This window comes from Mesoplodon mirus (assembly GCF_964341445.2).
Source record: "Mesoplodon mirus genome assembly, chromosome: 5".
NCBI classification, from domain to species: Eukaryota; Metazoa; Chordata; class Mammalia; order Artiodactyla; family Ziphiidae; genus Mesoplodon; species Mesoplodon mirus.
The window spans coordinates 35243897-35265030 of record NC_138980.1 but is presented as its reverse complement, the minus strand read 5'-3'; the positions used below and the strand labels follow the sequence as shown (position 1 = coordinate 35265030).

Genomic DNA, 21134 nt, shown 5'->3' with positions numbered 1-21134 from the left:
GCTGACACGATCTTTTCTGGTCACTTGATTGTTTCAAGCTCATTTCTGTGTTTAAGGGACAGCCTGTGTGTGGCTTCACATCTAATGTCTTCGTAGAACTACCTGGAAGTTTGGGGGGTGGGGAATAAATGAGATATGCCTGTCTCTTGGTGTGGACCGCGCAGTCCTTCCTCGGGGTGCAGTGACCCTGCTGGGCTCCTGCAGCCTCTCAGGGCCCCAGGCAGGAGCCCTGACCAGCCAGAACTTCTCCCCGAGGCTCTGAGGCTGGGAGTGTGGATGGGGAGGAGGTCCAAGGGACTGGTGCTGCCCAGGTGTGGGCCTCTCAGGCCATCTCCACACTGAGGTCCCCTGAGAATGCAGAGGAGCCAGGCTCTGCAGACCCCACCCCCAATCCCGGGGATCCAGCCCAAGAAGCACTCATCTCACACATATCCCGCAGCCACTCAAGGAACCCACCCTGACCTGGTCCAGGAGATACACAGCGGGACCATCAGCGGGAGGGTCGGGGACCCGGAAGGCTTCCTGGAGGAGGGGGCAGCCAAGCTGAGTTGGGAGGGGTGGCTCTCCGCCTGCAGGCCCCCTACCAAGAGTTACCCCGCAGTTTCCCCAAGTCCTCATTGCAAACCTCAGGGGGCGGCGGGGGTCCAGACAGGGAGAGGGCAGGTTGGAGGGCAGAGAGGGGAGGAGACGGGCGAGGTTGCAGTGGCCCGTAGCGGAAGTGGCACATGCCCATGGGCACAGACCAGGGCAGGGAAATAGCCAGGACCCCCTTCTCAGAGCTGGGCCAAGGGAGTGTTGGCCCCCCATGCAGACAAAGCTTAGCCTGGTTCTACCAGACACATTATCTACCGGGAACAGGAAGCAGCCAGCTGGTGCCTGACCACTCTGACCTCCCCGGAAGGGCAGGCCACTCTCCTCTGCTTCTGGGCTCTTCCTGAGGGAGCAGCACCCCAACAGCACGAGTGAAGGCAGAGCAGCCCCTCAGCTACAGCCACAGACTGGGCACGGGGGACATTCTCCACCTCAGGCAGGGGAGCTTCACCCGCACACACCCTCTCCCTCTGCATCTCTGTCGACAGCTCTGCTATTCACCCACCTGCCCAGGCTGACCACCACCACCACTGAAGAGTCCTTCTGGGTTCCTTTGTGCTCGGGGCCGAGCCATCTGGAAGTCCTGTTGGTCCCACTTCTGTTGCTCTCTGTTCACAGCTTCTGGCACTGTGCAGCTTCAACCCTCCAGCAGCTGGGGCCTCAGGATAAAACTCAGGATTACACTCAAGATAAAACCCCAAATCCCGACAAAGCCCCCCCAAAGAACTGCCACCCTCTGCCTCAGTAACTCCACTTCAGACCTACTAGTCTCTGCTGGTCCTCAGCGAACCAGCCAAACTTCTTCCTGCCCCAGGGCCTTTGCACATGCTTTCCCCGCTGCCTGTTAAGCTCTTCCCCTGGCCTGTATGGCCAGCTGCTCCTCTCCTCTGGGTCTCAGAGAGGCCTCCTCGACCACCTCAACCTGTCACATAACCCTATTCATTTCCTTTATGCCACACGCCACTGATTAAAATCATTTGTTATCTGCCTTGCTCCCATGCTGTGAACTGTCTGCGGGCAGCAAGTGTGTCTGCCTTACCCACCACGGCACCCCAGGTCTAGAACAGACCAAGTTCAGTAAATATGTTAATGCTTGAAACCATGCTCTGACCTTCAAGGATGGGTATCTGTGTTGGAGGAATTCACCTCCTAGCAGATAAGAAGACAGCGTTTGTTTCGGTGTCATCCCAGGAGATTACTGTACCGATTAGGATGAGAGCCTTTGGCTAAGGCGGCAAGAGGATGAAGGGAAGGGAGAACGGGTTGGCATTCAGGGGTGACCATCACCGCTGCACTTTTGTGGGAAGCCCCTGTCCCGCTACCATGAGCCTTCCTCACATCCTGGCAGTAGCAGCTCCGGGAAATCTCACGACCCACTGCTCACCATCCCATCCCTGCCTCCTAGGGAAGACGGATGTGATCTTCTCCATCAGGTGGTGTAAAACCAATCCAGTTGACAGAGAGTTAAATCTGCCCCGCTTCCCCAGCAACTCCAGAACACCAAGTTTAGGCAATGCAGCCACAAAATCAGGCAGCTGGTTAGGGATGTACTCGGTCCAGATGGATGGGACACCTGGGCTATGGTGCTCGCTGCAGGCCTGAAGAGCGGTTGCTTCTCATCTTTCCTCTCCAGCCTTCTCCCCACCAGGCAGAGGACCCCAGAGCAAGCTGGCAGCTGGCGGGGAGACGCGGGACCAGGCACTTGAGAATTCAGACCGCTGAGCGGGGACAAGCAGCCCAAGACAGCGATGCGGGACCTCAGGCTTTGGGATGCTGGTGGGCCAGCCTGGTTGCTAGGAGACGGTGGTGAGTGTAGGACGGATGACGCGGGGCTGTGTGGGCAGGGCTGGAGCCAGACCTGGCAGGCAGTCCAGGAGAGACAAACATGAAAGTGCAGATCTGCCAACCCCACCTGCAAAGCCACCAATAACACAGAAAGAGAGCCTCGAAAACGCACTGCGTCTCCTGGTCCAAATAAGTTACACTCGGTGGTAGAGGGAGCATCTCCAAGGCTCAGCCAGTCCGAGGCTTGTTTGGGGAAATGTTGGCTCCATCTTCTCCCTGGTCACCCGTTAGTTTGGCTTCCAGAATGAGAAGATGTTTCAGGTAAGCGGATTAAGGCTCTGCTGAGTGGACAAGCCAGAGGACCCATGTTTCTCCTTAAGGTAGAGAGGGCTGCCCAGGGTAAGGGGTGTGTGTGTGGGGGGTGTCACCCTGTTTATATCCGCCCAAGTTCTGAAAAATAAGTGTACTGGGAAACAGATACTTGCACACCCATGTTCACCGCAGCATGATTCACAGCAGCCAAAATGTGGGAAAAAGCCAAAAGCCAAGTATCCATTAACAGATGATAAACAAATGTGGTCCATCCATACAATGGAATATTACTCAGCCTTAAAAAGGAAGGAGATTCTGACACCTGCTACAAATAACGTAGATGAACCTTGAGGACATGATGCTCAGTGAGAGAAACCAGACACAAAAGGACAAATACTGTCTGATTCCACTCATAGCAGGTCCCTAGAGGAGTCAAATCCACAGAGACAGGAAGTAGATGGTGGGGGCCAGGGGCTGGGGGAGGCAGAGGGGGAGTCAGTGTTTCATGGGGACAGAGTTTCAGTTTGGGGAGATGGGAAAGTTCTGGAGATGATGGTGGGGATGGTTGCCCAAGAATGTGAAGGTACTTAATGCCACTGAACTGTGCACTTAAAAATGGTTACAATGGTGAATTTTATGTCTATTTTAACACAATAAAAAATTTTAATGCATTGGGTTTTTCCAATTACAAAAACCTTGGAAGTTTCAGAAGAATGGAAGAAGGGAAGCAAAGTCAACCACTGTTAATACTCTGTGTTTCCTCCCAGTTTTCTCATTTTCTACACTCTTGGTTACAGATGGGCTGTTTATACGACTTTGATTCCTCCTTTTCTTCAGTTGACATTATAACAACTTTGATTTCTCAACTGTGTTTTCGAGGTGCTTAGATATACTTTTCTAATTTAATTCTTCTGGAGACCTTTGGAGACAAATCTTTTTCATTATTATTATGGTGCTAATATACACATAATATAAAATTCACCACTCTATTTCAAAGTGTATGACTAAGCGGTTTTTGGTATTTTCACAGCGTTGTGTAACCATCACCAATATTTAACTCCAGAACATTCCGTCATCCCCCAAAGAAGCCCCATCCCCATTAGCAGTCACTCCCCATCCCCCTCTGCAGCCCCCGGCAATCATGAATCCATTTTCTGTCTCTGTGGATTTGCCTGTTCTGGATATTTCACACAAATGGAATCACACACTGTGTGTCCTTCTGTGTCTGGCTTCTCTCACTGAGCATCATATTCTCAAGGTCCATCCACGTTGCAGTGTATGTCAGTGTTTCACTCTTTTTTTATGGAGGATAATATTCCAGTGTGTGGATGGACCACATTTTATCCATTCACCAGTTGATGGACATGTGGGTCATTTCCACTTTTTGGCTACTATGAAGAGATGTAATTTTTAATAGCTGCATAACATTGCACCAAATGAACGTACCCTAATTTGCTTAACTGTTCCCCTACTGTTGGACATTTAGATTGTTTTCAAATTATAAATTATACCTCTGCAAACACATTCCTGAACATTTGGGATTCTCTCCCTTCCACAGATGCCCAAGATCGAAAGGCATGAACATTTTAAGGCATCTGAAACTTCCACGTAGAAGACCGCATTCCACCAGAGGTTTGCGAGTTCCCCCGCACACCTTCCCCCCCCCCCCACTGTAGACAAAGGAGCCTCATTCACTGTCCTCAAGTCAGGACTGTGCCCTCTTATTTTCCAAAATTCTTTTCTGCACATACGTTTAACAGTTAGGTTTCATTCTGGCACGTCTTGTATCCTCATTATACTGTTCTTTCATTATCTCATTCATTCAACACATGTTGATTGAACACCTATTATGTGCCATGGGCCATCACTCATAGGGCCTCCCTGTGTCTCCCATAGAGAATGTTGAAATTTACAATTTCAATCAGCAAACACCACTTTCTTGGGAGAACCCAAAGATGAACCAGAGTTGTAACTTCCTGCAGTGAGGGTGACTCTGTGGCCCTTTATCATATTAGCCATGGGGTGTCAGGTGCTCACTTCACCTCCTGAGCCTCTTATAAAATTGGATTGAAACTCATAGCAGCAAACTTGTAGAGCTGTGGGGAGAACTCAGTAATAAAATGCATTTTTTTTTAACACTTGCTGCCCAGAAAGGTTTAGCCTCAGGGACACGGCATGATGGAGGGCAGGGGTGAGAGTGAAAACCGGTGATTAAAATGGAAGTCACGCATGTCCCACGTGTGAGAAAAGCCCTACAGGTGCTGCTGATGTTCGGGGACTCCCCAGCAGTGGCCAGTCCCCCCACAATCACCCCCAGAGTGAAGCCTCTCCCATGGCGAAGGGCTTCCTGTCAGCTCTGTAGCCCTCCCCTCATAAATCTTAGCCAGCGAAGAGGCCAAAACCCAAAGAGAGGGGGGAAAAGTAACTTGGAGGAAAGAGAGAATGAGAACAGAAGAAAGCAATTCTAGAAAAAAACCTTATGCATATATATTATACTCAGAGAGTGAATAGAAAGTTCACTAGCCAGGAAACAAGTTTAAATTTGCCTTTTGAAAAGGAACATTCAAAGAACCAGAAAAAGCTCTTGGAAATGAAAAACCTGAGGATAAAAATTCAAATGGCAACAGAAGCGTTGGAAGAAAAAAAAAAAGAGTGAGAAGATAAAAAGAAAAAAGTGTAGACAAGAAAATTAGATCAATCCAGGAAGCCCAATATATGACAAAGAAGAGTTCCACAGAGAGAGACCAGAGAAATTAAAAGTGGAAAAGTCACCAGTGACATCATCCAAGAAAGTTTGCCAGGAATGGAAGATATGATAGAGCCCACTGAGTGTACAGCACCACAGGTGAAAAATGGACCCACACCAAACCCACACTGTGAAAATGCAGGACGTGGAGAATAAAAAGAAGATGAAGCAGGTTCTACAAGCTTCCAGAGAGAAAGGGAGTGACAAGCAGAAAATGAGGAAGCAGAACAGTTCAGATTGTTCAAATGCCCAAGACTGGAAGCTGGAAGACCTAAGGCAAGGTAATGTATCCACTACTCAGAACACTTGTCCTCAGCCAAACCACCAATCACACAGGAGAGCTGAAGGAAAACACTTTCTCTGGAAATGCCCAGGGAGTATACCTTCCCAAAACAAGGGCACAAACCAAGAAACAGGAGACCTTACCCCAAGAAACTGGAGCTACATCCCAGGAATCCCAGGAGCTGAAGAAGAGGAGCCAGAAGGACAGCTGGGCAACAACTGCCTCTGTGAGGAGAAGTTAGTTCCACCTGAGGGGCTTGGGGGGAGAGAGAGTCACAGACACACAAAAAACAAAGGCAATCACTAACTCCAGGAAAATCAACAAACAAGTCCTAGAAAATAAAAGTGTTCCTTAGTGCACACTGTTGCACTGTGAACAATATTTTCATATAATAACATAAGCACTGAATATTCATTTAAACAAAAGTTGTGATATAACTTTTGGGAGAGCAATATGCCTAATAGAGCTAAATCTATACTTTCAGGAATAGGAGATCAATGGACAATATTCAACTGGTAAATCCAGAGATGTGTAAACCATTATTTGGGAAGATGGAAGCAAATGCCAGAGAAACAGCCAATAGAAACAGCAGTGGCAGCCCTTGGGGAGTGAGACACACAGTGCTTTGTTTAAAACAGTTTTTTTTAAGCTTCGCACAGTCTTCAGCACACAGCCAGACACTCTACAAGTATTGCTACTATTAATTTTGACAAGAAGAAAACATCCATACCTTCAAGGGGCTCATCACTGAGTTGGGGAGCTTTACGTAGTTTGGAGAGCACTTGAGAGCTTACTATGTGCCATGAATAGTGACACATTTAATTTAATAGATGAGAAGTGTACTTATAGGATCAAATAGATTAGAAAATGTGCCTACTTATAAGAAAATAAAGACAGAGAGAGACCAGAGGTCAGCAAACTCCAGCACACTTACCCACCATCTAGCACACACCATCTGATTTTGTGCATCCAGTGAGCTAAAAATGGTTCTTTACATTAAAAAAAATATATTTTTAGGGCTTCCCTGGTGGCGCAGTAGTTGAGAGTCTGCCTGCCGATGCAGGGGACACGGGTTCATGCCCCGGTCCAGGAAGATCCCACATGCCACAGAGCGGCTGGGCCCGTGAGCCATGGCCGCTGAGCCTATGCGTCTGGAGCCTGTGCTCTGCGACAGGAGAGGCCACAACAGTGAGAGGCCCGCGTACAGCAAAAAAAAAAAAAAAAAAAAAATTTAATTTTATTTATTTATTTATTTATTTTTCGCTGTGTTGGGTCTTCGTTGCTGCGCGCGGGCTCTCTGTAGCTGCGGCGAGCGGGGGCTACTCTTTGTTGAGGTGCGCAGACTTCTCATTGTGGTGGCTTCTCTTGTTGCGGAGCATGGGCTCTAGGCCCGTGGGCTTCAGTAGCTGTGGCACTCGGGCTCAGTAGTTGTGGCTCGAGGGCTCTAGAGCACAGGCTTAGTAGTTGTGGCGCACGGGCTTAGTTGCTCCATGGCATGTGGGATCTTCCTGGAACAGGGCTCGAACCCGTGTCCCCTGCAGTGGCAGGCAGATTCTTAACCACTGTGCCACCAGGGGAGCCCGGTTCTTTACATTTTTAAACGGCGGGGAAAAAAGAGTCACAATATTGCATGACATGTGAATAGTACATGAAGTTGAAATTTCAGCATCCATAAGTAACGTTTTATTGGAATGCAGCCATACCTGTTCTCTTTCCCTTGTGTTCTCTCTCTCTGGTGGTTTTCGAGCTACAACGGCAGAGCTGAGTAGTCAAGACATGTGGCCCTTGACAGAGAGTTTGCTGACTCCTACGTTAGAGGATGAGGGTGTGGGGGACAGGATAGGGAGGATCAAGGTGGATCCTGGAGCAGGGGCACAGGGGCAAGTCTTTCGGTACCTTGTGGATCGCCCGCTGTCCCTCTAACTTTACCCTCTCACACAACTCTGTGTTCATTTGTTCTGAGAGGACCTACTGCATGCCAGGCTCCAGAGATAAATGCTTGCCCAGGCCAGAGCCAGTCCCTACCCTCGCTCACAGAGCCTACGCTCTGTCAAGGGGAGCAAGGTGAGTCAAAGGCAATCAACAGGAGCGAGTAAGACAGGGTAACCGGCAGTGATTCGGGCTTTGATGGTGGGTTGCCCCTCTGAGTGGTCAGGCACGGAGGAGTTGGAAATGATAAGAAGGAGCCTGCCTTGCGAAGAGCTGAGAGGAGCACACAGTAGGAGGCAAAAACAGCACGTGCAAAGGCCCCGAGGCTGGACGGTGCCTGGAGCATTTGAGGAACAGGAGAGAGCTGGGAGCAGAGAGGTGACAGCGGCCTGCCAAGCCACAGCGGGGAGCTGGGTTTTGCGAGCACAGCAGGCACCAGAGGAAGGTTCCAAGCCAGGAGGTAACACAGACCCAGGTTACATATATTGAACCCTTGAGCATGCTTGGGAAGTGAGGTGCCCAGCTCCACCTTTGGTACAAGGAAGATGGGACCAAGGGACATGGGGGAAGAGCAGGCACCCTCTCCCATCAAAGGCAGATCCGCCTGAAGCTCACCCTTGGCACCCAAAGCAGGTCGTCCAAGAGGCCCTTCCTTGGACAAGTCAAGAATGGCCCAGCAGACCGCACTCTGGTTGCAAAGCATTTTTCCTCGAAAGAGGAGAGTATTCCTGCGCTGAATCCCCTGCGTCCCCTGGCAGGGAGAGAAAGCTAAATTCGAAGGTGTGTTAATTGGGGCAGTCTGATCCAGCCAAGTCTGATCCGGTGTGCTCCAGCCGAGGATCCGCTGGGGCTGTGCAGCTCAGCTGTCCCCACAGCCGGCAGCAGCTGCCCTGCCTCACCTGCCCCTCCACATCCAGAAAGCTGTTACTGGCGCGTTCTCTTCGGGAGGTCTACCGTGTGCCCCACACCTTGCCGGGCAGCCAGTATGTGGGCCCTGGAGCCAGATGGGCCTGAGCTTAAAGCTCAGCCCACCACTTCCCATGTCCTAGAGCATGGCACCCTCTGAGCCTCAGCTTTCTCATCTGAAAAATGGGTCCAATGAGAGCGCTCACCTCACAAGTGACAGGCACTGCTCATTACCTCTTCTCTCCCCAACATTCACTGGCTTAAAAAGTATGTTCTGAGCACCTGCTGTGTGCCAAGTACTGAGGCCACAGCAGTGAATGACACCATCCAAAATCCCTGCCTTCAGGGAGCCGACGTTCTAGAGAAGACGCAGCCAGTAAACAAGATAAAGTAAAATATATGTTCGGTCTGAACGTGGTAGTTCTACAGAGCTTCAAAGGAAGGGGGTGTGAAGTGTCAGCGGGTTGAAATATTCTGTGGGGTTTCTGGAATGTTGGGTATGTCTGGGAAAGTGTCCCAGGCAGGAGGAACAGGAATGCAAAGGCCCTGAGATGGGAGTGAGCCTGGGAGCTTTGAGGAAGAGGAGGCCAGTGCTCCCGCCTCCCCCTCTTCCTTGGCCCCTAGTGTAAAGTCCATATTTCCCAGCTTCCCCTGCTCCTGGGTTTGGCCTTGTAGCTAAATTCTACCCAATGGGAAGAAGGGAAGGTGTCATGTGCATCTTGCAGGAAAAGTCCTTAAAAGGAAGAGGTGCACCATTGTTCTCTGAAACTTCCTGCTTCCTGCTGGCTGGAATGCAGATGGGATGGATGGAGTTTGAGCAGTCATCTTGTATCAAGAAGTGGAAATTCAAGTGCTGACCAATTCAAGTGCTGAGAAAGGCAGAGCCAGAAGACGGCAGGAGCCTGGGTCCCTGTCACAGCCCTCGATTGCCTCCCTCAGAGAGGATTAATTCCTATCTAATTCAAACCTCTAGCACTGGGGGTCTTCCACCCCGTGTAGCCAATCCTAATTCCAACTGATGCATTACGTAGTAAAGTGTCTGTCACATGATGCCCTTTGTTCACGCCTACTACGATTTTCCTCTGTATTAGTAAAGGAGAATAAGAAATGTGCCCCGCCCTTGAGAAGTTTAGAACCCCAGTGGGGGAGTCCGCGGGCCTGACTCTCAGCCCCAGCCAGCTGTGTGACCAAGGGCAAGCAGCCTCGCCTCTCTGTCTCAGCTGCTCCAATTCCAGAGAGAGAGGATTGGCCCCAATAGTCTCCAAGAGTTTGGAGAAGGGAGGGTTGGGCAACAGTGAAAACAGGAGAAAGATGAGAAAGGTGAGAACAGTGAGATTTGGACGAGCAAAAGAAAGGCCTTCGGGAGGGGGATGGGGTAGGTCCATCAGGGCTCCTCTGTTGCCAGCGCCACCTGACCCGGTGGGTGGACGGCGGATTTATCAGCTTGTGGAAGGGGACACCCAGGAGTTCCCTCTTCCTAGCTGAGTTTAGGGCAACCTAATCTGACTCACCAGTTCCACATCATAGAGTCCGTTCTTTTCTTTTCTTTTCTTTTTTTGGCCACTCGGCATGTGGGATCTTAGTTCCCCTATCAGGAATCAAACCCACACCTCCTGCATTGGAATCGCGGAGTCTTAACCACTGGACCACCAGGGAAGCCCCGATTCCGTTCATTTCAACACCGAACTTCTGGTCCCATTTTCAGTACTAGGAATCCCTTTGGTTGCAAGTCGCAGACCCCCCCCCCACCGAAGCCACCAAAAAGCAAAGACCAGCTTCCAACACTAGGCAGAGCATGAACTCCACGCATGGCTGGATCCAAGCATTTGAATTCTCCCCGAGGGGTTCAGTCTCTCTGCTTCCCTTGGGCTGGTTCCTCCTCAGGCAGGCTGATGGGCTTAGTCACTAAGGCCAGGTCCACGCCCGTCACACAGCAAGATGAGAGGGCTAGTGTTGTGTCCTTTCAGGGCATAGAAGTGGGGTCTTACTCTGAGAAAGACGGGGAAGGCTTCAAAAAGATGGCGAGAGCTGGGGATGCCCGCTGGACAAGGGGGTAGGACATCCCAGGCAGAGGGGACAGCCAGGCAAACTCGTGCAGTTCAGCGCTGCCAGACTGGGAGATACTTGGTAGGAACAGGAGACAAGGCCCAGGGGGTCAGCTGGAGGCTGAACATGAAGAGCCCGGAGTGCCAGACTGAGCATTTGAGGCTCTGTCCTCGGGCAGTGGGGAGCTATGCAAGGGTATAGAGTGTGGAGTGGGAGGGCACAACCACGTTTTCATCCCGTGTTGGTGCAGTGGAAGGTGTATGATAGCAAGGCGGAAAACTGGAGGCAACCGGGAGAGCAGGGAGGGGGCTTCTGTGTCACCAGCCTGCACCACATGGCTTGCCTGGGGCGGGGTGGGGTCAGAGAATTTCTGGAATCAAGTCAACAGGACTGAAATGTGGAGGGTGAGGAGTCTGGCACTGGGGAAGTCTGGGAGACCGATCCATGATGTGGCTACCAACTGGCTTCAGGCTGGTAGAAGGCAAGACAGGAGAAACGTATTGCCACCTCCAGGGACTGGAAGAGCCATCGCGTCTTTGTGATTCAAAGTGGCGGATTCTTGGATGCCTCCAGAGATGGGGAGCTCACCCCTTATGACCCAAATAAACCATGGACTCAAATCTATCCCCCTAGAGCCAGGCACAGCTCCATGCCCCATGCCCACACCATGGGGGCCTCCCTCACCCAGGCCAGACCTTGTTGCTTTGGGCACCTGATGCTGTCTCCTTTTAAGACTGTCGTCCAGGGCTTCCCTGGTGGCACAGTGGTTAAGAATCCACCTGCCAATGCAGGGGACATGGGTTCGAGCCCTGGTCCGGGAAGATCCCACATGCCACGGAGCAACTAAGCCCATGCGCCACAACTACTGAGCCTGTGCTCTAGAGCCCACAAGCCACTACTACTGAGCCCACGTGCCACAACTACTGAAGCCTGCGCGCCTAGAGCCTGTGCTCCGCAACAAGAGAAGCCACTGCAGTGAGCAGCCCGCGCGCCACAATGAAGAGTAGCCCCGGCTCGCCGCAACCAAAGAAAGCCTGCGCGCAGCAATGAAGACCCAACACAGCCAAAAATAAATAAATAAATTAATTAAATTAAAAAAAAAAAGACTGTTCTCCAGTCTCAACACCTCTGGTTTCTCTGGTTATTCATTCCAGGGAAGGGCCTCCCAGAGTGTGGGACAAGGACCCCTGGGGGTCCTGGGGAGGATGTCGTTGTTTCTCAGACACCAAGTATCATGGTTTTGCAGGGAGAGAAAGCAGACCCCTTCGACCTCCTCCCATCTCTCTGGCTGCATCAAGGAGACGGTCTCCATGGTGTGCCAGGGTGTTGGGGTGTCTTAAGCACAGGCTCATGGCCTTGCTGAGCAGAGCAGGCAGACTTCCATCGTGGGCCTGGGGCCGCTGGAGTGGCTGGTGTGACTCTAGTGGTGCCGCTGGGTTTCCGCTGTGGCTACTTCGACGCTGCATTTCTATTTTGGGCAAGTGATGATGGTTTGCCGTATATGGTTGGCCCCCAGTGACCCCGCTGAATGCCGGCTGCAGGGTCCCCAGCCCCTTGGTCCAAAGCAGTGCCCGTGGCTGGGAAGGGGGGCGCTGGGGCACACCCTGGGATGATCCCACAGCCAGATCCATGAAGCACAGGCAGCCTGACCAGCAGGAAACCTCCCTGCAAATGCTGCCAGCATTAGTAAATTACACCACCACAGAGAAAGACGTCCTCCCCCTTGCTCGCCTCCTACGTGCTTCCTTCACTGGGAATAACCCTTTGCCGGTTGGAGGGTCCCCTTCTGGAATGTTCCCCTTGGACTTACTGTCTCCTGTGTAATGTGAATGGGATCGTGCATTTTGTTTTGTATCACATTCTGGTAAGTGGTGGTGGTTTTTGACAACCAGAGATTTTAGCATTTTAATACACATAGTTTCCTAGTTTTTGCTGCATAATATTGCATGATATTGAATATCTGTAATTCTTGTAACTGGGCCTCTATTGCCAGAAGTCACATGACACCTTAGAGGCACAGACAGCCTTTTGGGGTACCAGAAAATTAAATTCTGGGCATCTTGCTTCATCACCCTGCTGAGCTCAGCTTCATCCTTGTCCAAGCGGCGTCCTCCACTCATAGAAAGAATTGTAAGGGAGATCGCAGAGCGACAGCTGGGAGCCAGGCCCCCAGGCCATGAAATGCTCATCAAGTTGTCCTCTGAGCTGGAAGCTGGTGCTGCCTGGCCCTACAGAGGAGGAAACTGAGGCTGGGAGGGGTGGGCAGCTGCCTCTGGCACAGCTGCGTTGGCACTGTGGAGGCCCCACTCTTACCATCCAAGGATGGCTGCTCTGCCAGGAGGCCTCCAGTTCCAGATGATTTTTTTCCTGTGGCCCCAATTTTCCCTTAATGTCGTTGATGATGATAAGGATATTCATAGTGGTTGACATTTTGAGGGCTTTCTTTGCTCCAGGCACCAGCAGCCCTCTCCAGGGGCCAGGTACTGAAATGAGATCCTTGTTGTTAGAGGAGTTGGCTGAGGGCGTTGGAATCCTAAACAGAAGGGTCCACCGTGTTGTCTGGGCTCTGTGCCTTGCTTACCTCCCCGGACGGGAAGCTCACTCTCCTTCCCCTCCCTGTGTTCGCTTGGCACTAGCTCCACGCTCCAAGGTGTGGGTTCCCGGAATGGGCAGTGGTGCGCGCCCCGCAGCGCCAGGCGGGGTAGAGGCGTGGAGCCCGAGAACGCCGCCGGCCCCCGCCCGGGCCGCGCGGGAGGCGCCTGGGGCCTCGGAGGCGGGGCGGGGAGGGGCCGCCGGCGGTGGCGGCGGCGCGCTAAGCAGACCGCAGTACGGCCGGCGCTAGGACCCGCGGGGGCCTCCCAGGCCGCCGCGCCTCCCGCTCCCCACCTCCTCAATCCCAGCCTTCCCCCCCCAAAATGAGGAAGCGGAGCAACTTGCTCCAAGTTGTGCAGCCGGGGCCGCCTCGGGGTGCGCAGCCGGCGCGCGGGGGCCCTCCTGGGGGCGGGCGCGGGGTGCGGCCCAGGGGCGACCCCTGAACAGGTGAGTGCGCCGGTGGGGATGGTGGGGAGAGACGGTGGGACAGTGGGGGAACCCCAAGGGCTCGCGGGTGGAGGTATGCCGGGCGAGCGCGGGAGGGGCCAGTATGCGAGCGCGAGCGTGCGCGTCCGGTACGCGGCTGGGGCGGGGGTGGTTAGATGCGACCAGGAGCGGGGTGGGGTGGGGTGGTATTTTTGTGGGTGCGGGTGTGCGCGTCTGCAAGCCCCTGGGTGTGTGTATCCGCGGGTCCACGTGGAGGGATGTGCGCGTGTCTCCGAGCTGCGTGTGCGCGGCCCTGCGTGTAGCTCTGCGTGCCCGAGTGGCCCAGCGTCTGGCGCCCAGGTGTTCAAGTGTGGGTTTGTGTGTGGTCGCGGGGGTTGGGGCCGGTACACACGTTTCCGAATGTCCGAGAGTCTGTGCGTGTGTTCACACGTGTAGACGTGTGTGCACAACTGTCTCTAGGAGAACCTGCTTTTGCTTGCATACCCGCGTGCCTGTGGGTACCTGTGTCCACCTGTGTGTTTCTGTGTGTACATGGATCAGTATGCGTGTGAGTACACGTAGGGCTGGGGATTTCTGGGGGCACATATTCGAGGAGCAGAGACTCACCCCTCCCAACCTGTCCCACTGCCCAGCCACCTGGTGGGGTCCATGGGGGAAGCAGGGAGCGGAAATGCCCCGGCCCCAGCAGCAGTGAGGGACTTTGTGTGTCCGTCCTGGGTCAGCGTGGGGTGGGAGAGGAGAGAGGCTCAGCTGGTGGCCACAGGAGCCCAGCAGGGCTGCACTGCTCCGGCCCCCACCCCCTTCAGGGTCAGAGATTCTTAGGAATGACCTTGAATCATCCTCTATTTCCTTGTCCTGTCCCTGCCTACTTACCAGAAAAGAGGAAGAACCAGGCTCCATTAGGTGGCTCCAAGCTCCCCACACACTGTGTGGGCTGCTGGGGCCTGAGTCAGCCCCCTGGCCACTTGCTCTGTGCCTGCCTTGTGCCTCAGTTTCCTTTTGGGGATGATGGCAGGGCCAGACTCCATGCTAAGGAACTCTTCCAGGGAAAGACCACCTCCCCAGAGGGGCTTGGGGAGCTCCTACAAGCCTGGGGAGGCCGGCTGGCTGTCACCTCCACCTGGCCTGGGCTGGAAGTGGTGGTCATGGCCCCTGGGGCCCCAGCCTCGCTTGAATCTGGGCTCTCCAGCTGGTCTCTGCCCCCTCCCCAGGGGAGCCCTCGCTTCCTCCACGCCTGGCACCCCTCACCCATCTCAGCCAGGATGCCAACGGTGAGTACCCCCAGCTTGGGTGCCTGTGCCCCGGCCCTTCCTCTGCTCAGTCCACAGGAGCTCCGCTCCATGGGGAGTGGGAGGTTTACTCTCTGACCCGTGGCCCCTTGGCGGTGTCTGCCAATCTTCCTCTATCACTTGGTGTTCTTTTCTTTCACCCTTTCCTCCTGCCCTCCTGCCCTGGGCCCCGGCTCTGTGACTCTGATATGTCCTCTGCTCGCTCCCTCGCCCTCTCTCCTCTCCTCTCTCTCGCTGTGTGCTGTTTGTGGTCTCTGCCTCAATCCAGTCTGTCTCCTCTGGGCCTCTCTCTCCCCTCACCCCGCATCTCTCTCATGACCCCTTTCCCCCTCTCGGCACCCCCCCGCTAGAGGCGCTGGGCCCCAGGCACCCAATGCATCACCAAGTGTGAGCACACGCGCCCCAAGCCCGGGGAGCTGGCCTTCCGCAAGGGTGACGTGGTCACCATCCTGGAGGCCTGCGAGGTGAGTGAGGAGGGGGCGTGTGCCTGGGGAGATGGGACTCCGCCAGGAAACCATCCCACCGACCCCACCTGGCTCCCTTCCCGCAGAACAAGAGCTGGTACCGCGCCAAGCATCACGCCAGCGGGCAGGAGGGGCTGCTGGCGGCGGGCGCACTGCGGGAGCGCGAGGCCCTCTCGGCGGACCCCAAGCTCAGCCTCATGCCGTGAGTCGTGGGGAAGAAACCGGGACCGGGGCGGGGTCAGCGGGGCCGGCCAGCCATGCCCAGCCCGCCTTCCCGCCGGCCGCAGGTGGTTCCACGGGAAGATCTCGGGCCAGGAGGCTGTGCAACAGCTGCAGCCGCCCGAGGACGGGCTGTTCCTGGTGCGAGAGTCCGCGCGGCACCCGGGCGACTACGTGCTGTGCGTGAGCTTCGGCCGTGACGTCATCCACTACCGTGTGCTGCACCGGGACGGCCACCTCACCATCGACGAGGCGGTCTGCTTCTGCAACCTCATGGATATGGTGGAGGTGCGGCCGCCACAGGCCCGGGACCCCAGAGCCCATGCCCCCGCATTGCAGAGATGGAAAAATGCCAGGCTCCACCCTACCCCGACCGCTGGCTGGACATGGGACCTCAGAGGTGTCTGCTCCCCAATGGGGAGAAGGAGGGGCTGGTCTCCATGGGCCACCAAACCCTACAGTTGGTCTGAGTCCTCCAGGTCCCACCTCCAGAGACTGGGGTGACTCCTCTGGGGACACCTAGGAACCTCCAATTTGACACCAATGCCAAGACACTCCCCATCCTCCTGTTTCCTGCTAGTCTGCATCCTTTCCTGTTCCCATGGAAACCAGCCTAAAGAGTCCTGTGGGAACGAACCCCCTCTCCTCCTCCCAAGCTCCCACCCACCCCATCCAGAGATCCCCCCTAGGAAGGGGATGGGGTGCAGGGGTTCCCTCATCCACGGGGTGGGCTCATGGCTGCCTCTGCCCTGCCCCACCCTGCAGCATTACAGCAAGGACAAGGGGGCCATCTGCACGAAGCTGGTGAAACCCAAGAGAAAGCAGGGCACCAAGTCAGCGGAGGAGGAGCTGGCCAAGGGTAAGGGGCCCCGCCCTTCCGCTCAGTGTTAGCCTGGCCTGGGGAGGCAGGGCCCTGGGGCCTGGGCACACGGCCAAGGCCACATCACCTGAGCAGGTCGCTGTGCCTGGCTCTGCAGGCAGAAGACCTGGGCTGCCCTTGGGCCGGGCAGGGCACAATATTGATCCAGTTCTCACACCTGCTGCTTCCCCCCACCCCGACCCCTGCCCCTGTTCCCATCATCCCTGAGCCAGAAACCCTGGGCAGATCCTCGACGCCCCCCACCCTCCCACACCCCCTCCATGGCCAAGTTCTAACACCTGTTAAACCTGGCCCCTCCCCAGGACTTCCAGTGGTTAGGACTCCACGCTTCCACTGCAGGGGGTAGCAAGGGTTCACTCCCTGGTCGGGGAACTAAGATCCCGCAGACACCCTGTGCCGCCAAAAAAAAAAAAAAAATTCCGGCCCCTCCCTGCCTGGCTGCCCCTGCCCTAGCCCAGCCTCAGACAGTCCAGTCGGACCACCTCTTTCCTGAGGGGGGAGTCCCCCTTCCTCCCAAACCCTGTGGCCTCAGAGGCAGCTGTCTACCGTGAAAATCACCCGTATCACTCCCCTGCCTAAAGGAGGGAGTTCGGGCAGCTCCACTGCCTTCCAGAACCCTCCCCTATAGCTGAGCTATCTTTCCTGCTTCATCTACAAAGCCCTTCCTCTATTCCACAAGCCCATGGGGTTGTGTGACTCCTCGTTTCCTCTCATGCCTCTGTACTGTTGTGCCTTCTATTCCCCTCACCTGAAATGCTTTTCCAGCCCTTGAGTAGTGAAATCCTCCATGCTCAGAGCCAGTGTGCCCTACCGTGGCCACCCCTTTTGAACCTGGTGATCGTGGCTGTCTCCTTGGAAGCGTCTTGGGGATGGCACCTGGGTGGAGGCTGGTGTCACCATGCCTGATTGTACTCAAGGGCTCGTGATTTGGAGAGGGGCTTTGGGGAGGAAGAGGAGGAGACCTACAGAACCTGCTGGGGGTGGGGGGGGAAGAACACAGGGGTGCTTGAGAGAAAGATCAGGGAAGCTGGAACACAGATGATGACTTAGAGCGCTGGAAGATTCTGGAAGGTTCCAGAACCTTTACCAGCAGGTTCTGGAAGCTTTACCAGTCTCTGTTGTATTTTTTGGCCTGGGTGTGTCCCTGGGTGGTCAGGGATAAAGGATTGTAAAGGAAGAGCCCACAGGGTCCTTGGAAGGACACAGTCTCCAGATGGAACAGAGAAGGGCTCTGTTGCTTTTGGCCGCCCCATAACTGGTACCAGGAGTGCGGAGCCTCAGACACGCCCTTGGGCCACTGCTGGGGCCACTGCGTGCCACACGGCCTGGTCTCCCGCCAGGTGGAGCTGCTGTGGGAGGGGCTGGCACCTGGCAGCCCTCTGACCGGGTCTCCCCCCGACAGCCGGCTGGTTACTGAACCTGCAGCATCTGACGTTGGGAGCACAGATCGGAGAAGGAGAGTTTGGAGGTGAGCGGGAGGCCTGGCAGGGGCTGAAGGAGGGTGGGAGGGTCCCAGGGAGGAATTCACATCCACATTTGATTCCTACTTGCTGTGCGGCTGAGAACCCAAGGGCTCCTCTCTGTGAAAGGAGGTTCACGACAGCCGGGGCCAGGAGAAAGGTAGTTCAGGCAGGCGCCCAGCGGGTGTGAGCCCTTCACAACCCCGGGCTCTGGCGCACGCTGGTCCCTCTGGTCCCTCTTTTGTTTTGTTGTAGTTTTTTTTCCAGGCCACACTGCATGGCATGCAGGATCTTAGTCCCCAACCGGGATGGAACCCCAGCCCCCTGCAGTGGAAGCGCTGATTCTTTTTTTTTTTTTTTTTTTTTTTTTTTGCGGTACGCGGGCCTTTCACTGTTGTGGCCTCTCCCGTTGCGGAGCACAGGCTCCAGATGTGCAGGCTCAGCGGCCATGGCTCACGGGCCCAGCCGCTCCGCGGCATGTGGGATCTTCCCAGACCGGGGCACGAACCCGTGTCCCCTGCATCGGCAGGTGGACTCTCAACCACTGCGCCACCAGGGAAGCCCGGAAGCACTGATTCTTAATCACCGGATTGCCAGGGAAGTCCCTGGTCCCTCTGTTTTGATGCTGTTGCCTGAAGTTATTATCCTAGAAGGCCCCCGGGCCTAGATCAGGGCTCACAGACTTTCTCTGGAAAGGGCTGGAGTGTGTGTATTTTCCATCTGTCACATCTGCTCAGCTCTGTCCTTGTAGCAGGAAAGCAGCCACAGGCCGCAGGGAGATGAACAGGCATGGCTGTGTGCCAATAAAACTTTATTTATGGACACTGAAATTCTGTGCAATTTTCATGTCATAAAATATTCTTCTCTTGATCTTTTTTCAACCATTTAAAAATGTAAAAACCCATTCTGAGCTTGCGGGCCTTGCAAAAAACCACGTTGGGACTGGATTGGGCCCAAGGGCTGGAGTTTGCAGAGTGGTTTAGGTGATTCTCTTTGCTCAGGGATCTGGAGCTTGTAGGGGAGGGGTTTCCAGGCCTGGGGACCCACCGCTGCATCGGCATCCTTGGGGGACAGTGTGAGTGGGTATGTCCCTGTGTCTGTACAGTCTGTGTGGGGTCCTGATCTCCTCCCCCACCGGCCCCCAGCCGTCCTGCAGGGTGAGTACCTGGGACAGAAGGTGGCCGTGAAGAACATCAAGTGCGACGTGACAGCCCAGGCCTTCCTGGACGAGACGGCAGTCATGACGTGAGTCCTGGTGAGGGGAGGGCACCCTGGGGTGGGGGTCCAAGCCACCTTCACCCCACGCCCGCCTGCCCCCAGGAAGATGCAGCATAAGAACCTGGTGCGTCTGCTGGGTGTGATCCTGCACCAGGGCCTCTACATCGTCATGGAGCACGTGAGCAAGGTGGGGGCAGGGCCCGAGGGTCGGGCGGGGTGCGGCGGCCGAGCAGGCTCCAGCAGCCCTCACCCCACCCGTGTCTCCCACACAGGGTAACCTGGTGAATTTTCTACGGACGCGGGGCCGGGCCCTTGTGAACACCCCCCAGCTCCTGCAGTTTTCCCTGTGAGTGGGGTTCCCGGGGGCAGGGAGACCAAGGCACGGAGCAGGGAGGAGCCTGGCCTTGGGAGTCTGTGGTCCAGGCACCCGAGCCCCGTGCCCACCACCCCTCCACTCCAGGCATGTGGCCGAGGGCATGGAATACCTGGAGAGCAAGAAGCTGGTACACCGAGACCTGGCCGCCCGGAACATCCTCGTGTCCGAGGACCTGGTGGCCAAGGTCAGCGACTTTGGCCTGGCCAAAGCCGAGCGGAAGGGGCTGGACTCCAGCCGGCTTCCAGTCAAGTGGACGGCACCTGAGGCTCTCAAACACGGGGTGAGCCCCTCTTACCCCCCAGGGCCCTTGGAATCCTAGCTCCACTGTGTGACCCTGGGCCTGTCTCTTGCCTCTCTGAACCTCCAAGGGAATGGCTCCACCTCCCTGGTAAGCCCTTGGCCCATAATTGTTCCTTTTAGCCCCAGTCTGGGCCTTGGTCTCCTCATTTCTGAAACAGTCTTGGGCTCAGCAAGTGAGAGCAAGAATAACCTCGTTCTTGCACTGAGCCTGGGTTGGGGGGTGGGACGGATTCAGAGGCAGGAGCCTATTGGGAGGAGACCTGGGACTAAAGGTCAACCCAGGGGGACTTCCTGGAGGAAGCAGGGGCTAGGGCAGAATCCCTGAGGGGTCCCTCTCCCCCTGATCTCCGGCCCCACAGAAGTTCTCCAGCAAGTCGGACGTCTGGAGTTTTGGAGTGCTGCTGTGGGAGGTCTTCTCATACGGCCGGGCTCCGTACCCCAAGATGGTGAGCAGGGGCGGGGGGGCGGTGCTGGGTCTCCCGCAGGTCTAGGGGTCGTGATCCTGACCCCCAGCCCGCACCGGCGTGCCCTCTGCCCGTAGTCGCTGAAGGAGGTATCAGAGGCCGTGGAGAAGGGGTACCGCATGGAGCCCCCCGAGGGCTGCCCGGGTCCCATCCACGCCCTCATGGGCAGCTGCTGGGAGGCTGAGCCCGCTCGCCGGCCGCCCTTCCGCAAACTGGCTGAGAAGCTGGCCCGGGAGCTGCGTAGCGCGGGCGCCTCGGCCCCCAACGGGGGGCAGGATGCAGACGGTCCCACCTTGCCCCGCAGCCAGGAGCCCTGACCCTGCCCGCGGGGCCTCGGGCCCCAGAGAACTGAGACAGTGGGGGGCACAGGGTGGGGACTCGGGCCAGGCCTGAGGACGGGCGGGGCCGGTGAGCTGCCCGCCCGGCTCACATCACAGGGGCAGGCTGCGTCGGTGGAGGGGGTGCTCTGGGCAGCCCTTGGGCACCACGGCCCCAAGGAAGTGAAGGATTAGCACCTGGATAAAGACTGGTTCTAAGGACTGGGTGTCTGAGTCTCTCTCTGCTACCACTTTGGGGGCCCCGTCACTCACCGGGGGTGATCTGCCTGCCCAGTTTTCTGCCCACTGAGGGGTTCACCTGGCTAGGACCTTGCAGCCCAGAGGGGCATATACTTCCCCTGGGATGGGGCCAGGAGACCCCCCAGGCCAGGGATCACAGCCACCTGTGGAGCCACTTGCCATCACCCACGGGTCCGCCACCTCCTTTGGTGGCAAGTACCCCACCGTAGCCCTCAGGGGCCCAGGTGCAAAGGACAGTGGGAGACCAGT

General features: G+C 55.7%; 1 protein-coding gene across 2 annotated transcripts; it reads left to right on the top strand.

The window, feature by feature from the left end:
- Nucleotides 1-13586: 13586 nt before the first annotated feature.
- On the top strand, nucleotides 13587-20846 carry MATK (megakaryocyte-associated tyrosine kinase; the record flags this gene model as incomplete). 2 transcript variants are annotated; one of them, XM_082622965.1, is made up of 13 exons in its annotated part: nucleotides 13587-13637; nucleotides 14849-14908; nucleotides 15277-15390; nucleotides 15477-15592; nucleotides 15678-15897; nucleotides 16375-16468; nucleotides 17892-17957; nucleotides 19095-19194; nucleotides 19270-19354; nucleotides 19440-19513; nucleotides 19628-19823; nucleotides 20203-20289; nucleotides 20385-20846. In XM_082622965.1, 12 exons carry the CDS (start codon nucleotides 14900-14902, stop codon nucleotides 20622-20624), a joined length of 1401 nt encoding a protein of 466 aa, XP_082479091.1. In that variant the 3' UTR covers nucleotides 20625-20846. The 2 variants fall into 2 exon arrangements, with proteins under 2 accessions (XP_082479091.1, XP_082479090.1); XM_082622964.1 differs by lacking the exon at nucleotides 13587-13637 and having other exon boundaries at nucleotides 14783-14908.
- Between the last annotated feature and the right edge of the window lie 288 nt (nucleotides 20847-21134).